At 38.4% G+C, this 16,413-nt stretch overlaps 2 protein-coding genes across 2 annotated transcripts; one reads left to right on the top strand and one right to left on the bottom strand.

Moving 5' to 3' along the window:
* Window positions 1–291: 291 nt before the first annotated feature.
* Window positions 292–11,015, top strand: gle1 (GLE1 RNA export mediator). The gene is made up of 15 exons (XM_032579620.1): window positions 292–483; window positions 1,153–1,380; window positions 1,461–1,661; window positions 2,864–3,012; window positions 3,108–3,168; window positions 4,272–4,529; window positions 4,608–4,830; window positions 5,841–5,953; window positions 6,041–6,253; window positions 7,385–7,575; window positions 8,220–8,349; window positions 8,439–8,543; window positions 8,847–8,929; window positions 9,030–9,093; window positions 9,982–11,015. The coding sequence occupies exons 1-15, from the start codon at window positions 385–387 to the stop codon at window positions 10,048–10,050; spliced, it is 2,187 nt and encodes a 728-aa protein (XP_032435511.1). The 5' UTR covers window positions 292–384; the 3' UTR covers window positions 10,051–11,015.
* ptgesl (prostaglandin E synthase 2-like) lies at window positions 10,872–16,078 on the bottom strand. The gene is made up of 7 exons (XM_032579674.1): window positions 15,744–16,078; window positions 14,703–14,891; window positions 14,167–14,222; window positions 13,422–13,574; window positions 12,388–12,588; window positions 12,177–12,294; window positions 10,872–11,752 (listed from the first exon to the last, which is right to left on the bottom strand). The coding sequence occupies exons 1-7, from the start codon at window positions 16,062–16,064 to the stop codon at window positions 11,624–11,626; spliced, it is 1,167 nt and encodes a 388-aa protein (XP_032435565.1). The 5' UTR covers window positions 16,065–16,078; the 3' UTR covers window positions 10,872–11,623.
* Between the last annotated feature and the right edge of the window lie 335 nt (window positions 16,079–16,413).

Here is a 16,413-nt window from a genome sequence, read left to right as displayed (position 1 = left end):
GTTTAATGTCCAGGCTGATAATTAACTTGATAATTGCTTTCTGTTTTAATAGATTAAAAAAGTATAAAATGAAAATGAAAGTGTATTATTGCATAGCTAGGTGCAAGTTAATGTAAGAATTTTTGTCTATTGAAACAGAACTGTTGAGAGCTGAAGATTAAATAGTTAACTATGACAAACATAATATTTAACAAAAAATGTTAGTCTTCTAAAAAGAAGAAACGCAAACTAACAATCTGAAGGAGACGGTTATGATAAATATCCGACCGGAACCAAGCAGCGATAGGGTTCATGTTTCCGATCGGACTGAGTTTTTATGTGAGTCTGTTTGGCGCTTGCTGCTGTTAGCCACAGACCGTCGGTATCATTTTTGTTTGTTTAACGATGCCTTCAGAAAATCTACGATGGGAAACTTTAGAGGCCTTAAAAAATTCACCAAAAGGACAAGTGACCTTCGACCCCTACTGGTCAGAGAGAGGAGAGGTGAGCTAACTTCGGTTAGCATCTGCTAGCTCGACTCGGTGGAAGCTAAAGTCAGCCATTCTGCTTGTTTACTTTTAAAACCAGGGTATTTATTAATTATCAAATGCTCATTTATTGACTCAGTTTGACCAAAGACTGTTTCACCAAGAGCACTTCTTCAGATTAAGGTGTGAAATCGAGGACATGAGGTGGTTTTGTCGGACTTAATTTAAATCTTCAGTTTGCTACATCATCGTCCCCTAATATCCCCACCAGGGGGCAGTGTTATGTTTTGTTTTTTTAAATTAAGAAATAAAAGACAAAGCAGTTGTCTTAAACTTTAGGGAACGTCCCTCAAAAATTACCTTTTAAAACCTAAATTGTGTCATTATATGGAAAATCGGATAATAGTACAAATAAGCAACACCTCAGCTAAAAAAATCTGAAGTAACATAACATAATTTTCTAGGCTCTTTAATCTAATACAATCCACTATCGTAATTATTTTTTTTCGGTGGTCCTAATCCTCTTCCACGTAGAGCATCTGGAGTTTTTAAAGTAATAAATGGAAATTTGATTCAATGTACATTACAGTTTTTAAGTGCCAGGTTGTATACAGTAATCTGACAGATTAATGATGAAAATATGACCTTTGAACTTCTTTCTGAGCATCTCTCTGTGTTCTTGCAGCATATTTTGGCTGGGTGTAAAGAGACCCCCAGCTTGTCCACCCACTCTGCGGTCATATTGGAGCGGATCGACTCTCGGTCGCTGAACAAGTCGTCCTTCTTGGACTCCAGCTCCATTGACTTTGAGGAGAAGCCTGCCTCTGTTTCCTCCTCAGAATCCAAAGCAGATCTCAACAGCAAAATCAGCTCTCTTTCTTCAACTCCGTCTCTGAAAAATCAACCAAAAGATGTAAGTTATACACTAAAGTTGTTGGGATGCTGTTATTGTTGCTGGAGAGCTTTTCTGGGAGTTTTTCGCTATTGTTACAGGTTCCCGAGTCGCTACCAAAGCTTAGCATGCTCCCTGCGCTTAACGATGAGACGAGAGGTGAAAGTCCAGAGGAAAGAGAGGATGTCAGCGAAGTTCCCGCTCCTCCTTCCCCACCCGCCATTTCCTTGCTGTCGCCCAGAGCCATGGAGACGGCCGGCCACATCATCCGCTTCCAGAAGAAGCAGCAAGAGAAGGCCAAGGTCTGATTCACAGAACCTTTTTTCAGATCAAACTCATGGTTTTTTTTTACCTACTCTTTGATAGGACTGGGTTTTGAAGATTTGCATGTTTTTTTTTCTTTCCAAAAATGTATTCCTTGGGTTTCCATAGTTCAGAGTGACATCAACAAGTTCATGGCGGCCATCTTGTTTGAGAATTGTGTTTCACAGCTTCTGTTTATTTGAACGGTGAATTCAGCTCAGGTGCAATATTATGGCCAAACAAAGATTTCTTTTCTTTTAATTACGATAATAAAGTCACAATATTGCAAGCATATTGCTGTACGACAATAGAAATGAAGTAATACATAAATAAAGTCATAAAAATAGGAGAACAAAGTAGTAATTTTATAAGAATTTCAACAGGAAAAGTAAAAAAATAAAATGAAAAAGGCTGAGCATCTTGTGAAGTTATACTTTGGTGTCAGTTTAAAAAAACTTTTTTAAAAGGTTTAATTTTAAAGATTTTTTCTGCTAATATTATGACAATTTTCTCGTAATTAAGCAAGAATTCTCATAGCCTGACTCTAATATGTTGCCGTACAAATCACAGAATAAATGATTAAAACAAAAGCCACGTTTTGAAAAGTATTTTCTGTCATTTTTTATTTAGAAAAGAGAGCAAGCAAAAAAAAAAAATCCATTAAAATCAGACCTGATATGAAAAAATCAGACTTTATTTTTAAGCCGAATTGCTCAGCCCTATTATATGAAGTCATCAACAAGCCAACTAGAGCTTTATTTATACCTATTTGGCTGATCATTCAGAACTTGTTTCATAATATTAAAATTCACGCTCAGAAAAAATCCAAATATGAATGAAAAACAATAATTGTTATTTTAGAGAGGAACAATTAAGCTGTTATTTGTTTGTAAAGCCATTATGTTTATTTCTTTTCTCCTTCTGAGCAGCCATGCTTTCTTTTAATCTTTAACACTTTTATTATCATCTTAAGCTTTTCTGGAGGTCAATCTTTGGACATTTTCCTCATTAGAATACTTAAAAAAATGTTGGAAAGCCTGGAGAACTTTCTATTAAGACTCTAAAGTTATCAAAAATCCTGGTAGTTTTGAAGGAACATGTAAAAAGCACTGCATGTTAGAAGTATCAATCTGACGGAGTTTATGTGATGTTACTCCTGGAAGTGAGTCTGGATCTGTTTTATCAATGTTTCAAACACCAGGTGGCGCTCCAAGAGCGGCAATCGTTGCAGGAGAAGCTGGTGGAGTCGGTGGCGAGCACCGAGTTGGAGCACCTGAAGCGCTTCGAGGAGCTGAGGGAGCTGAAGCAGCGGCAGGAGTTCCAGAGTATTCGGGACATGATGGACAGAGAGTGAGAACCACATGCCACATGCAGGACGATACCGAGTGATAATTGAGATGTTTCTGTGTGTTTTGAGTCCAAACTGTTTCGTCTCTCCGCTGCAGGACCAAAGAGCTCATGGGGCGCCAGGAGAAGCTGAAGGAAGAGCAGCGGCACCGAATAAAGGTACAACAATACGTCAATAATTACAGGCAAAAAAACAAACTTCTCCCTGTTCAATTTCATAGTATCCTCTGTTTTGTGGTACTCTTACATAAGTAGCATCTATATACTGTATATATAAGCCTGTCACAATAAGCAATGACTCAATTAATCGTATTATAAATTAAAACAAACTCAACAATTTAAAAATTGCATGATTTATGTTTTATTTTTTTAATTTTTTTCTACCAAAAGCTGGAGGACAGAACTCTTCAGTCTTTGGCATTTTTTTGAAGAACAGTTTTGTTTACAGAGACTTCTTAGTTCATCTTATTTATTGTTTCTGTTGTTTTTTGTTTATTTATTTTGGATATTTAAAATGTTTTCCAGTTCCAGTGTTAAATGCTCATTAGATTTTAAAGTTTATTGATTTTTGAGAATATGTTCTTGCATTTTTATGTAGTCTACTACTTGAAAATGGTCTCAAAGCAACAATTATCATTTATCACAGTAACTTCTGCGACAATTTATCATCATGCAATATTTGTTAATGTGACAGACCTATCTATATATACAAATCTTTAAATTAGGTAAAATTGTCTGTGTTTCATCTGTCATTAAATGTTCTTTATTATTTTCTTTCAAATCTGATCTAAAATGTTCTCAGCTTGTTTTGGTTCAGGTGTTTTTTTCTATTCTTTTTCTTCCACAGTTCTGAAACACAAACTAAATTTTCTTCATGAATACAGTCATGAAGAAAATGAAAGATTATTCCCATGTCTGCTTGAAACTGTTTTTTATTAACTTCGAATCAACGTGCAGCAATGAAAAGCTCTGTTGGTCAATACATTTGTCAACAATAAAAAGTTTTTGGTTTTGGTGAATTTAATGAACAGGAAAAAAATCTGATTTATTTTGTATTTGACATGTCAGAACTGCTTGGGATCAATGATCAACTGGTATATCAACAGGATCAATATTTAGAAGGTGCAGTTTAACATTTTCTGCAGGATCCTAAAATGTTTTAAACTTGACGATCTTCTCTTCAGCCATTTTTAACGATGTACAACGCTAGGTCTTGCCTTTAGTTATGCATTCTTCAGTCTGGATTGATTTTACTCCTGTAGATCCTGAACCTTCGCGTGAGGGAGTTGGAGCAGCAGCGCCACCGTGAGGCGGAGCTGGAGAAGCAGAGGCAGGCAGAGGGCAGGGAGAGGCTGCGGAGCCTCAACAGCATCCAGGAGGAGATCCTGCAGCTCAACCAGCTGCTGGAACCGTCCGCCCAGACCAACTCTCACCTCCCGGCGGCCAGCCTCGCCTCACACAGTCTCCGCGGCAACCAGCTGTGCTCCCAGGTGTCGGAGGTCGTGAGAAAGACGGCAGAGGTCTGTCCAACCTCGGATGTGGGTTTCTGTTTCCTGCGGTTCTGTTTGGTAACTGGACTTCTTTCTGTTTCTGTCCAGGGAGAGTTTCCCAGCGTGGAGGACATGGCTGTGGCGGAGCGAGCGCTCTGCGAGATGAGGTCGGTGATCCGGCAGATGGAGGAGGAGGCGGCCAGGGATCAGGAGAAGAAGAAGAAGGATCAGGAGCAGGAAGAAGAGCGCAGGAAGCAGGAGGCTCTGCAGGCGCAGCAGGAGGCGCAGAAGAAGGCGGAGCAAGCAGCCAAAGAGAAGGCGCAGAAAAAAGGTAACTCTAATTTATTAGCTTCAAAACAGTGAATCACAGGTAAAATGATGCATTTAAATCTGTAGAGATGGTTTAGAAACTGCAGGCAAAATATGGACAGGAGCAGAAGCAGTAATCTTATTAATAGAGCTGAAATGATTGCTCGAATTAACCATGATTAATCGATTATTTATATAATCCCTTAGAAATTACATTTCTAATATTATTTCTTCTATCAAGAAGAATATTATTTCTTCTGTTTATAATCCAAATCACAAATCTAACTGAAGAACAAAAAAGAGAGAAAATGTTAAAACTAGGGCTGACCCTATTAATCACGATTAATCAAATTAATCACAATTAATCGATTGTTTATATCATCGTTTAGAAGTTCTATTTCTTATATTATTTCTTCTCTACTAAAAACTAGCACTGTTTATAATCCAAGACACAAATATAATTGAAGAAAAAAAGTAAGAAAATGTAATTAAAGCTGAAATGATTAATCAACTGAATCAATTATTGATATTATATTTCTAATATTTTTTTCTCTGCCAAAAAGTGGCACCATTTATGATCCAAATCACAAATATAACAGAAGAAAACAGTGAAGAAAAGGAAAAATGTGCAACATTAAAATCAGGGAGGAAATGATTAATCATTATTAATCGATTATTGAGGGTCAATTAATTTAGCAAATGATTAATTGTTAACTGGTGTAAACAGACTAAATAAATGGTCATTTGCAGAAAAAACAACTCACTTGTGCAGTAATTGAGACAAAACTTTACAGAGTTTTGTATATCTGTGTGTGGATATATATATATTTAGTTATTCAAAAAAGTAATTACATTTTTTGCCTTTTTGCATCTTTTTAATTTTTCAAATATTCTGTAAAGAAAGGCTTAAGTGGTTAAATGACAAATTTGGAAAAAGGTGGCAATTTTAAAAATTCGATTAAACGTCAATAATTATTTACCGAAGTAATCATTAGTTGCAGATCTGTTGATTAATCATGTCTGATCCAACAGGGCTGCAGAACAACGCAGAAGAGAGCACCATGAAGTGGTACAAGGAGCTGCAGAACTCGGCCGCTCAGTGCTCTCAGTCCTTCGAACAACTCAACTCTCCCAAAGACGCTCAGGTGGCTCCACGCCGCCAAACTCCAGAATTATTTTAGTATTAATTTATCTCTAAACGTCTGTATGTGATTCCCTTCCTCCTGGCTCAGACGAAGAAGCTGAAGCTGGAGCTGCAGAAAGCCGCCACCATCCCCGTCAGCCAGATCTCCACCAACTCCGGGTCGCAGCTCCGGGAGATCTTCGACAGGATCGACAAGCTGCTGTCGGGACGGGCCGTGGTGTCCGGCGGGAAGTCCGTCTCCGCCTCCCAGCATCCTCAGGGCCTGGAGTTCGTCGGCTACAAGCTGGCGGAGAAGTTTGTGGTGAGTCTGTCTGCAGGTAGCAGGAGGTATCACAGCCTGCAGAGTTACTGTTTCAACAATTAAAACGTTCTGGTGTGAGTTTTCATCATGTTTTCCAGATATTGAAAAGAAGGTTAAAGCAGCAACCAGAATTGTTTAAGAAATGGTTGAAAATGGACAAAATTAAAGTACAACCATTAATTGATAAACTAAATTTTTCATCATGTGCCGACCGTCCTCTTCATAATAAGTTACAGCAAGATTTAATTTACTCGTTGGGACAGTATTTTTTTTAATTGAATTTCTATTTTTTTTAAAAAATCATTACATTTTAACAGTATTTTGTGTCTCCCGAGTAAAATCTGACGGAATAAGCTGCAAATTGTGGTTTTCTCACATAAAAGATCTATGTAACACAACAAAACAGGAACCGATTTTGTTGTTGAATAGAAAAGTAAAAGGTGAAAATAATTTTTTAAAAATAGAAAAACCTAATTTTTCATGCACACAGAGATGTTCATGCAGTACATCTGTAGAATAAATGAATACATTTTATTAAGTGCGTTAACTCACGACAGCCTTCATAATCAACTGCTTATTGGCATTATGTTGTTGTTTTTTCCCCCAACATGTCACAATTTCTCTCCGCTGTCCTCCGCTTTTCTTTCATTACTTTTCTTTCGTCGCCTTAGTAGCGAATCGGTAATTTTTTTAAATGAGAAGTTGAAGCTGCTTCGTCATGCAGCTCAGCTGAATGTTTCACCTTTAACGTGAGACGTAAGGAGCGTATCGAGGGTTTATATTTCAAAACAGAGCCGCATAAAGTAAATTTTTTTTTCATCCTACTACGGACTCTGTTAGGACCGTTACGCCTTCCCGTTCTGTTATGGTCCCGCCGCCATCTTAGGCGGTGCCGTTGATAGTTTTTGTATCAACGACATCGCTTCAGTATGACCAGCGGTGCCCCCTGCTGGATGGAGGTCACATTACAACACTTAAAGAAGGTCTAAGCGAACTTTATTAATCGATTGGGACTAATTTTTGGTCTATTACACCAATTAATAGACAATCCCTAATGTTAATGGATATTTAATTTCAAACGAACAAACAGTCCCGACTCTTCTTCTCACTCCTGATCTTTTTCCTGCGCAGAAACAAGGTGAGGAAGAGGTGGCGTCCCACCATGAAGCCGCCTTCCCCATCGGCGTGGTGGCCTCCGGCATCTGGGAGCTGCACCCCCAGGTGGGAGACCTCATCCTGGCTCACCTGCATAAGAAGTGCCCATATTCGGTCCCACACTACCCCCCAATGAAGGACGGCACGCCTGTGGATGAATACCAGAAGTGAGTGGTTCAGAAAAGACGAAACAAGAATATTTTCTAGATTTTTTTTAATTTAACCACTTAAGCATTTTTCTTTATCTTAAATGAAAATGTTTATATTTTTCATGAGTTTTTAGGTTAATTATTGCTGTGATTGTGTTGTTCTGCCAGGAAAAGGCCATTTTTAGTCTGTGTACTCTGGTTGACAATCGATTGCTAAGTTAGTTATGATTATTTCAATAAGCGATTAATCATGATTAATTCCATTAATTGCTTCAGCCCTAGTTTTAATGACACACGTCTCTTTTTTCAATTATATTTGTGACATGGATATAAACAGTGCTGGTTTTTGATAAAGAACTAATATTACAAATATAATTTATAACCAATTTCGTGAATAATTGATTAATCACGATTAATTTGATTAATTGTTTCAGCCCTAGTTTTAATGAAGCATATTTTCCTTCACTTTGTTTCTTCAATCATATTTGTGATTTAAGTTTTGAGCCACTTTTTGGTAGAGAAGAAATAATATTATAAATATAATTTCAAACTGATAAGAATAATCGATTAATTCGATTAATCATTTCAGCTCTAGCTCAGACTTGCTTTTACTCAGGTAAATTTTGGATCAGATGTAATAATGGTGATTCCCACTCTGACAGGATTCTGGGTTACCGTGTGGATGACTGTGGGGTCGAAGGTCAGGACAGTTTTCTGAAGCGGATGTCTGGGATGATCCGTCTCTACGCCGCTGTGATCCAGCTGAGGTGGCCCTACGGCTCCAAGCAAGGGGTAAACATGCTGCCACTTCCTGTCTGCGTCCCGTCTGGGCTCATGCTGATCGGTTCTGAGGTTCTGATCGTTTATCTGTCGTCCCTCAGGCTGTTCCTCACGGGCTAAACCACGGCTGGCGCTGGCTGGCCCAGATGCTCAACATGGAGCCTCTGGCTGACATCACAGCGACGCTGCTCTTCGACTTCCTGGAGGCAAGTCCAAATGGGAACTGAGTTTCTGGATCTGGTTCCTGATGTTCTGGATGTCATCTGGTCACCCAAACTGTTTTTATTTATGTTCTAACCTTTAGAAAAACCGTAAAGAAAATCAGTTTATCCATCCGTCCGTTTCTATCGTCCGGCCGTCTGTAAAGCCAGACTCCTGTTCAAATATCTGCTAGAAGTTTTCCATGAACTTTTATAATAAAATATGCGGATCACTTAAGTTCCTAAATATTTGGGATCTGAATTTTTACTAACTGTTAAAAGCCTCTTCTGATTTGGTTCTTCTTCCAGGTTTGTGGCAACGCCTTGATGAAGCAGTACCAGGGTCAGTTCTGGAAGCTCATCCTGCTGCTGAAAGACGAGTATTTCCCCAGGTACAAACTGAGGCTGCGGTTCAGAAATAATCCTATCCAACCATCTATTTGTCAAACATCCATCCATCCAAATGTATCTAAATCTCTGCTGCGTCTCCAGGATCGAAGCGGTGACCAGCAGTGGAGAAATGGGCTCCGTCATCAGGCTGAAGCAGTTCCTCGAGGTTTGTTTCCCTCTCAACTCTGTGCCTTTAACGAATATTGTAATAATTAGAGTCACAGGTTTAAGGAACATTGTTCAAAACTAAAAACCCAGGAAGTTTTATTTGTAATATGGAAAGTCATCCATTCTAATATCCAGATTAGGGCTGCAACTAATGATTATTTTAGTAGTAGATTAATCTTAACAATTATTTTTACAACTGATTAATTGGATAAAAAAATTGTTCACTAAAATTCTGCTGTTTTTTTTCCATTTAATCATTTCTATGCAATATTAGAAATTCATTGAAAATGCAAATATTTCAATCACTTATTTAAATAAGAAAATAAACATTTCTTGCATAAAATCCGATCCCTTTAGAGATCATTTGTAGTAAAGAAAACAACCCACTTCTACCATCAGCTGGACTCAATGAGAGAAGGAAGGGGAGGCGAGGAGGGAGATGTTTAAGGCAGGAGTGACGCAGCAGAAAAAGAAACGACAAAAGGGAGGGAGAACAGAAAATTCAGTCATTTTGATTCTGAATAAGGCCTGGAAATAGTTAATCTGAGGATAAATGAATAAAGCTCGATACTTTCCATTTGCTTTATTTATTGTTTTTCTCATGTCTTGTATTACTTGAAAATTTTTCAGAACAACATCATCTTCTGGAGTAATTTATTATCCAGCTAAATTTATTGTAACAGTCCTCTCTGGAAGTACAAATATTTTTTCTTCTTAGCATTTTTATTTTAAATGCTAAAATCAGTATTTTGATATTTTAAGCAATGAATGCTCTAGCTCAGAAAATAGATTAATGAGCTTAAAGGTGGGAAAAGGTTGGTAACAAAAAGCTTAGAAAATGTCTTCAGTAGGTGAATTTTATGGGATAATTTTCTCTCCCACTTAGACGTCACTGCAGAGCCGACAGATCAGCCCGCCCAAAGGCCAGCTGAGTGCCACCTTCTGGAGATCCTGATGAACGACGTTCTCATGGACTTTTAGTTTTTGAGGTTTAGATTTGAGAATCCTGGATTTTTCTCATAGACGAACCTAAAAAAATGAGGATTTCTCTGTGCCGTTTGCACCACCCTGCTGTTGAATCGTGTCCCTGGAGACCGGAAAACGTCTGTATCATCGTTTATTTTTTTGTTTTAATTTTATTTTCTCCAGACTCACTTCTAGGACACGATGAATTTGGACATTTAAACACCAACACAGCCGTCCCACAAACAGCTCGTCCAGTCTTAAATGCACTGATTTATTTTATTTTTTTATCTATGTGCAGCAGCACAAGATTTAAATCTCTAATTAGTATTTTTATTGTTGACCTGATGTTAGCTCTTTCCATCATTTCAGCCTCATTAATCACTGGTCAAATCAAATAAGTGTTTTTGTGAAATTTGAACTTATTATGTTATGAATCCACTGTGTGGAACTGAGAGATGCTGTTTTATTACAGAAATACTTCTATCCTGGAAAATGAAACAGAAATCTGGCTTTTTGTATTTCTGTAAGTGGAAAAGCTGAAGCCAATTGTTTATGTACAATTTGTCCTGAATGTCTGATTACAAATCAGCGCCTGAACAAATGTAATCTACAGAAATCAGAACCTGAGCCGCAGTTTCTGTTCTTATTTTTTTCCATTGGGAGTTAAAATGTATGAGAGGGCAACACATTCGGCATCCTTGATCTTGAAAGAAAAAAGTCAAAGATTCTTTCTGCATATCTTATTTAAATGAAGCATCTGTAAATTTTGATGGAAACATCAAGATGAAAGGTGAAATAAAATCTCAATGCTCAAGTTTGTTTTCTTTTATTTTACATTTTCTTCCCCACAGTGTTACAAGTAATCAGCAGCCAACAGTTTGATACATTCCAGTCTGATGGGTGTTTTTATAATGAACAAATACAGAGAACCTTATGTGGTTCCTGCACAGAAACTAAAAAAAAAAATGAACCGTTTTTGTCCTTCCTGAAAAAGCAGCAGAGAAATGAAAAGCTGTAAAGTCTCAAAATCAATTCAAACTTCAAATAAAATTGAAAGCTTGTGCAAACTTGAGGAAAAGAATGACCAAGCTATTTTAGCGATTACATCAAAAACTGATAATTTCCATTATTTTAAGTTCCCATCATTGTTTATTTAGAAGTGCAACAATTACTTCATTTTGAACAAAAACATGTAATTTGTTCAATTTGTGTGAAAGTAAATCAAAAGGTAATAAATATTCATCTTTTGTAGCTGGACTTGAAGGGCTTTAAGTCGACATTATGTGAGCCTCAAATCTCCAGGTGTGGGCAGTTGGAGTTCTCCCTTTCCATCAGTAGATGTCACTAGTAACCTCGTAAAAACCTGACGCAAACAGAGCAGACTTAAGGTTTTTTTTTGTCACTAAATGCTGAAATCTAAATCTCAAAGTATTGTTAAATTCGTCCGTTTCACCATCGATGACAGCGAAGCAGACTCATCTCGAGGCGTTTGAGATTCCTACACAACAACGAAGGCCATTTTGCTCCTAGCGCGGGTTGTTGTCCATTTGGAGGCTTGGAGTTTAAGATCGACCCTCATGGTTGAGCGTGGCTCTCTCCATGCGTCTGTACCAGGATTTGACTTTGGTGTTCTCCATCATGTCGTCAAACGCCTGAAGTCCTTCCATCACTCTGAGGACTCCGAACACCGCCTACAGGTAGGGGGACATCAGATTAGTGCGCTTCCAAACGCCGGTTCCGTATGGCAAGTCATGTAGGACATAAATTGCCATTTTTACCGTGAGTCTGGCTAAACGGTAACGTCGTAAGATACGGCGAAAATCCATTCAAAACGTCGCTTTTTAAGTCTTTGTGAGGCTACTGAGCTCCGAAAATTACGGCGTTTAGTCTGGTCCTTGAACACCGTCACGCTATTGAACGTTATCACACGTACGTACTTACAGCATTGAATGACGGATAAACGCTGTAATTTTCGGCGTTCAGAAGGTAGTCTACGACGGCGTAAGAAGCGGCGTTTTGGATGGATTTTTGCTATATTTTACGGCGTTCCAAGCCAGCGGATTTTTGCCTCCAAGCCCGGGTCTGTTCTGCAAAAACAAACCGGCGTTTCCTCACCAGGTCCGCCAGGTTCGGTTGATCGCCGCCCATAAACTTCCTGTTCTTGCCGATGGCCGCCACCCAGTCATTAACGGCCTTGTAGAGATCCTGCCTGACGTCGTCCTGCAGGTTGTGCCTGTCGGATCAATGAAGGGAAATAATCATAATAATCTGAAAGAACCCAAAACTTTAGAAATAATTTCAATTCAGAAAATTAGTAGTTATGTACCGATTCTTTAGTCTCTTTGAGATGACGAACATAGCAGCAGCACCTATGTATTTGGCAAAGAAACCTTCCAGGGTACCAAACTTGCCCTCACGAACGATGTAGTCGAAAGACGCCAAGGCTTCGCCGGTAGTTCGGTAAACGTTTGGCGATACAAGATGTACAAGCCAATCATCGGCCCACTGCCGCCACTTCATCTCCTCTCTGAAAAACACAGTAAATCGCTAAGCGCATCGCCATAAACCAAAATTATGAGTCAAAATTTGTGTAAACATTAAGAAAAGACTCATATGGGGTCTTTTGCATCAGGCTTGGCTGGCTGAATCCCATGGTGTAGTTCAACAAAGTAAGTTGCTTTATAACTTCTAGCCCATGCACCCAATTTCTAGGTGGCATAATAGCGCCATTTTCGATAGAAAAAAGGAGTACATTTTCACCAAGTAAAACTCAGAAATTAAAGTATATTTTAAGTCATTTTCTAGAAAAAAAAAAAAAATTCTGAGTTTGAAAAGTTAAACATTTTTAGATTAATCTAAGAACTTTTAAAGAAAACAAGGAAATTTCAGAGATTGAAAAGTCAAAAATTTGCAAGAAAAATCTAAAATTTTGAGATCAAGTTAAGAAATATTCTGGAAAAAACAAGGACATTTCTGAGTTTGAACAGTTGAAGATTTGCTGGAATAAAATTCAGAAATTTTGAGATTAATCTCAAATTTTCTAGAAAAGAATTCTGAAAATGTCACTCAAATTTTTGCTAGAAAATTAAAAACAAAACTTTTCCAAGTTGTTTCTAGAAAACTTCAGATTAATCTAAAGATTACAGTTTTTTCTAGCCATTTTTTGACTTTTCAAACTCAAATTTCCTTTTTTTCTAGAAAGTTTCAGGGATTATTTTGGCAGAGCTGTATTCTTTTTTTTTTCTGTCTATAATATAATGACTAATCTACCCTTATAAATTTCTGCCTCAGCAGCATCACCTAATCAAAACGAGCTGTCAGGAAGAGCGGAGCTCCTCGTGGTTTCCTGTTTGGACTCACTTCTGCATCCCCTTTTCCGGATAAAGGTTAGCGGTATGGGCCTCGCTCAGCATCAGCCAGTACTTGTTGTTGTATTCCGTCACCTCCTTCCCCCGGTCGTTCACAGACTTCATCTCTGGGTAGCAACGAATTATGTCCGACAAGCTCTTCTCCCTGGATCAGATCAAGGTCAGACGTCTTAGGACTTGGTTTCTGGGCTGGTTTTATTTGTTTTAACCTCATTGGCATTTTTCATGATTTCCAAATGTAAAAGCTTAATATTGAAAGAAACATTTTGGTGAACTTTTAAAAAGAAATCAAACCTGTGCCTCCAGAATTATTACATAATCTAAATAAATTCAATTATCTACCCATCTTTGACAGAAACAGTTGCCCACTAGATTTTTAAAAAACAGTTTTTAGCTGAAGTACGCCAGAAAGTAAAAGCTTCCCTTCAATCTGATAATTTTCCACACTGCAGAAGAACCTAACCTAGATGCATCAATAATAAGTGATTACAGTCTGATATATACTATTCAATTTCTGGATAGAGTCAATGAAAAAAAAACAAATTTAATCCCTTAATCATCAAAAAAGTGATATCTCTGTACTTTCCAGTCAGGAATTAGACCACACAGACTCTATTGGAGAAGAAAAACTTTTGTATTCATAAAAAAAGGTTTTAGAAATACAATTAAATAACAAACAGATACAACCTGCTGTACTTTTTAAACACGTATTTTTAAATAAATTAATTTCAACGTACTTGTTGATCATTAGAGTCCTGAGGGAGCTGATGATGACAGATGAGTCATTCAGTTGCTGCAAAAACAAGACAACGTGGTTGTAACGTTCAATACTTTTAGTAGAGCAGCACAAAATATTCAGTCATGTGTGAAAATGATTGGTTGCAAGGAATATTGAAAAACAACTATAGACATTAACACATTTTGCTGGATAATACATTTTCAAAGAAATGTTTGAAATAAACTATATTGTTTTAAGAGTGATTTCAAAATGTTTTTATTTCATTTAAAAAAAAAAAATTCTCTATTTGTTCAGGCAGATGGATGGACACCAAAAGACCTTAAAGCATATGGATAGGCTTTTGCAGCAGAGATGATAAAACTAAAGGTGATAAAACTTTAGGTGAAAACTAAAGATGAACTAAAAGCCAGAAAATCATATTTAATTTTAATTGATTAACATGGAAATCCTCAGGAATATCATCAGAACTGAATATTTTAATGACATTGTGGAGCGTTGACACAAGACCGAAGTGATATTCATCGTTTCTCTCACCAGCTCGCCATCCACCATCAGGATGGGCACCTTTCTGTACGCAGACCACTTGATCTCCTGCCTCATCACCGGGTTCACCTCCACGACGTCGTACGGCAGCCCGTAGAAGTCCAGAAAGGCTCGCACTTTGCTGCAGAACGGGCAGGTCTTGTATTGGTACAGCGTCATCTTCAGTCCGTCTCCTGAGACCTGCAGCGAAGCAACGAGAGGTAAAGCAGCTAAGGCTTCTGGTCCCGTCACAAAACTCTGAAAAACACCTCCTGTTCTCCTTATGTGTTCTATCGGACTGGACAATAAATCATCAACAATATATTGCAATAAATGCAATGGATCCGTTCCAGTTCAGGCTTATGGGATCTATGTGCGTTACTGCATTATAGGCAAGAAATGTATTTTTTTATTTTTATTTAAAGAGGAACTGAATTATTAGATTTTCTGCATTTTATTATAATTTGACATAGTCTAATATGATCTTAAGAGATTAAATTAAAAATCTGCATAATGTGTCAATTTATTCTGTCCTATTAATTGCCAAAATTAATAGGATAATTATTAAAATTAATTAATTATTAAAGTACCTGTTAGATGCATCTTTGATATTAAAAAAGATCAAATAAAAATCTAAGTGCCAATTTTTCATCCTATTAATTGTTAGAATAATTGATAGATTAATCGATAACTAAAGTAATCGTTAGATTCAGCTCTAGTCTCGAGTCTGTCATTTACAACTACATTCTTCAGTCAGAGGCCTCTTCAGATTCGTTGCATGACTGACTACTACAGGAGAGCCTTCCTGAACGTAGCATCACCATCCACAATTATTCTTTGGAGATATTTTGATATTTAATTTTCCTTTGGGATAATTAAAGTATTTTCGAATTTATTTGAATTTTGCTTGGAAATAAATCCAACAGAACCACTGATTGGACCAGGACAGCTGTAGTTCTACTGTACAGCGTTTATCACCGAGAGCTGCAACTCAGTTCGACCTCTGTCGACCCCATCGTGTGGTCCGGAACCGACCCCAGAACCCGGACTCACCTTCTTGTCCTCTTCAGCCAGGTGCTGCTGCACGGACAGCTTCAGGGTTTGGTACAGACCCAGACCTCCTCCGAGCAGAAAGGCGCAGCCCAGAACTCTGCCTCCTCCTGCCCGAACCGAGGACAGTAGTCTGGACCGGAACCCCGGCCCGCCGGTGCTCAACCCCCTTCTGAAGCCGTGAGCGCCGGCATTCCCCAGCAAGAATGATACGGTACCGGTCCGAGCCGCGGCTGGAGTTTCTAGAAAAGACCGTCCGACCTTACAGAGGGTTCTGGAGCAGGCGGCCGCCATGTTGACTTTACGTAAAGCCCCACAATGCATCGGGACGGAGGAGACAAAGGAGTGTGCTGCCCAGGGTTCTGTCTGTCAGGATGAACTGAAGGCATGGACGTTAAGGCCTGTGGTTTTTAAACTATGGTTCAGGTAACCCAGGGGTGTCAAACTCCTTTGCTGCGCCACACCTGAATAGAATAATTAGGTCATTAGCAACGCTCTGGAAAACTGATCTACACAAGGTGGAGGTAATTAAGCCATTTCGTTCCAGTGTTTTGTACCTGTGGCACATCTAAAAACTGCAGGACACCGGCCCTTGAGGACTGGACTTTGACACCTGTGAGGTAACCCCGTTAGCACTTGGGTTGGTTTTATTTAGTGGATCGTTTGCTAAGAA

Source organism: Xiphophorus hellerii, chromosome 12, assembly GCF_003331165.1.
Source record: "Xiphophorus hellerii strain 12219 chromosome 12, Xiphophorus_hellerii-4.1, whole genome shotgun sequence".
In the NCBI taxonomy this organism is placed as follows: Eukaryota; Metazoa; Chordata; class Actinopteri; order Cyprinodontiformes; family Poeciliidae; genus Xiphophorus; species Xiphophorus hellerii.
Note: the sequence above shows the minus strand (reverse complement) of the source record. Positions and strands in the feature narration are given on the sequence as shown.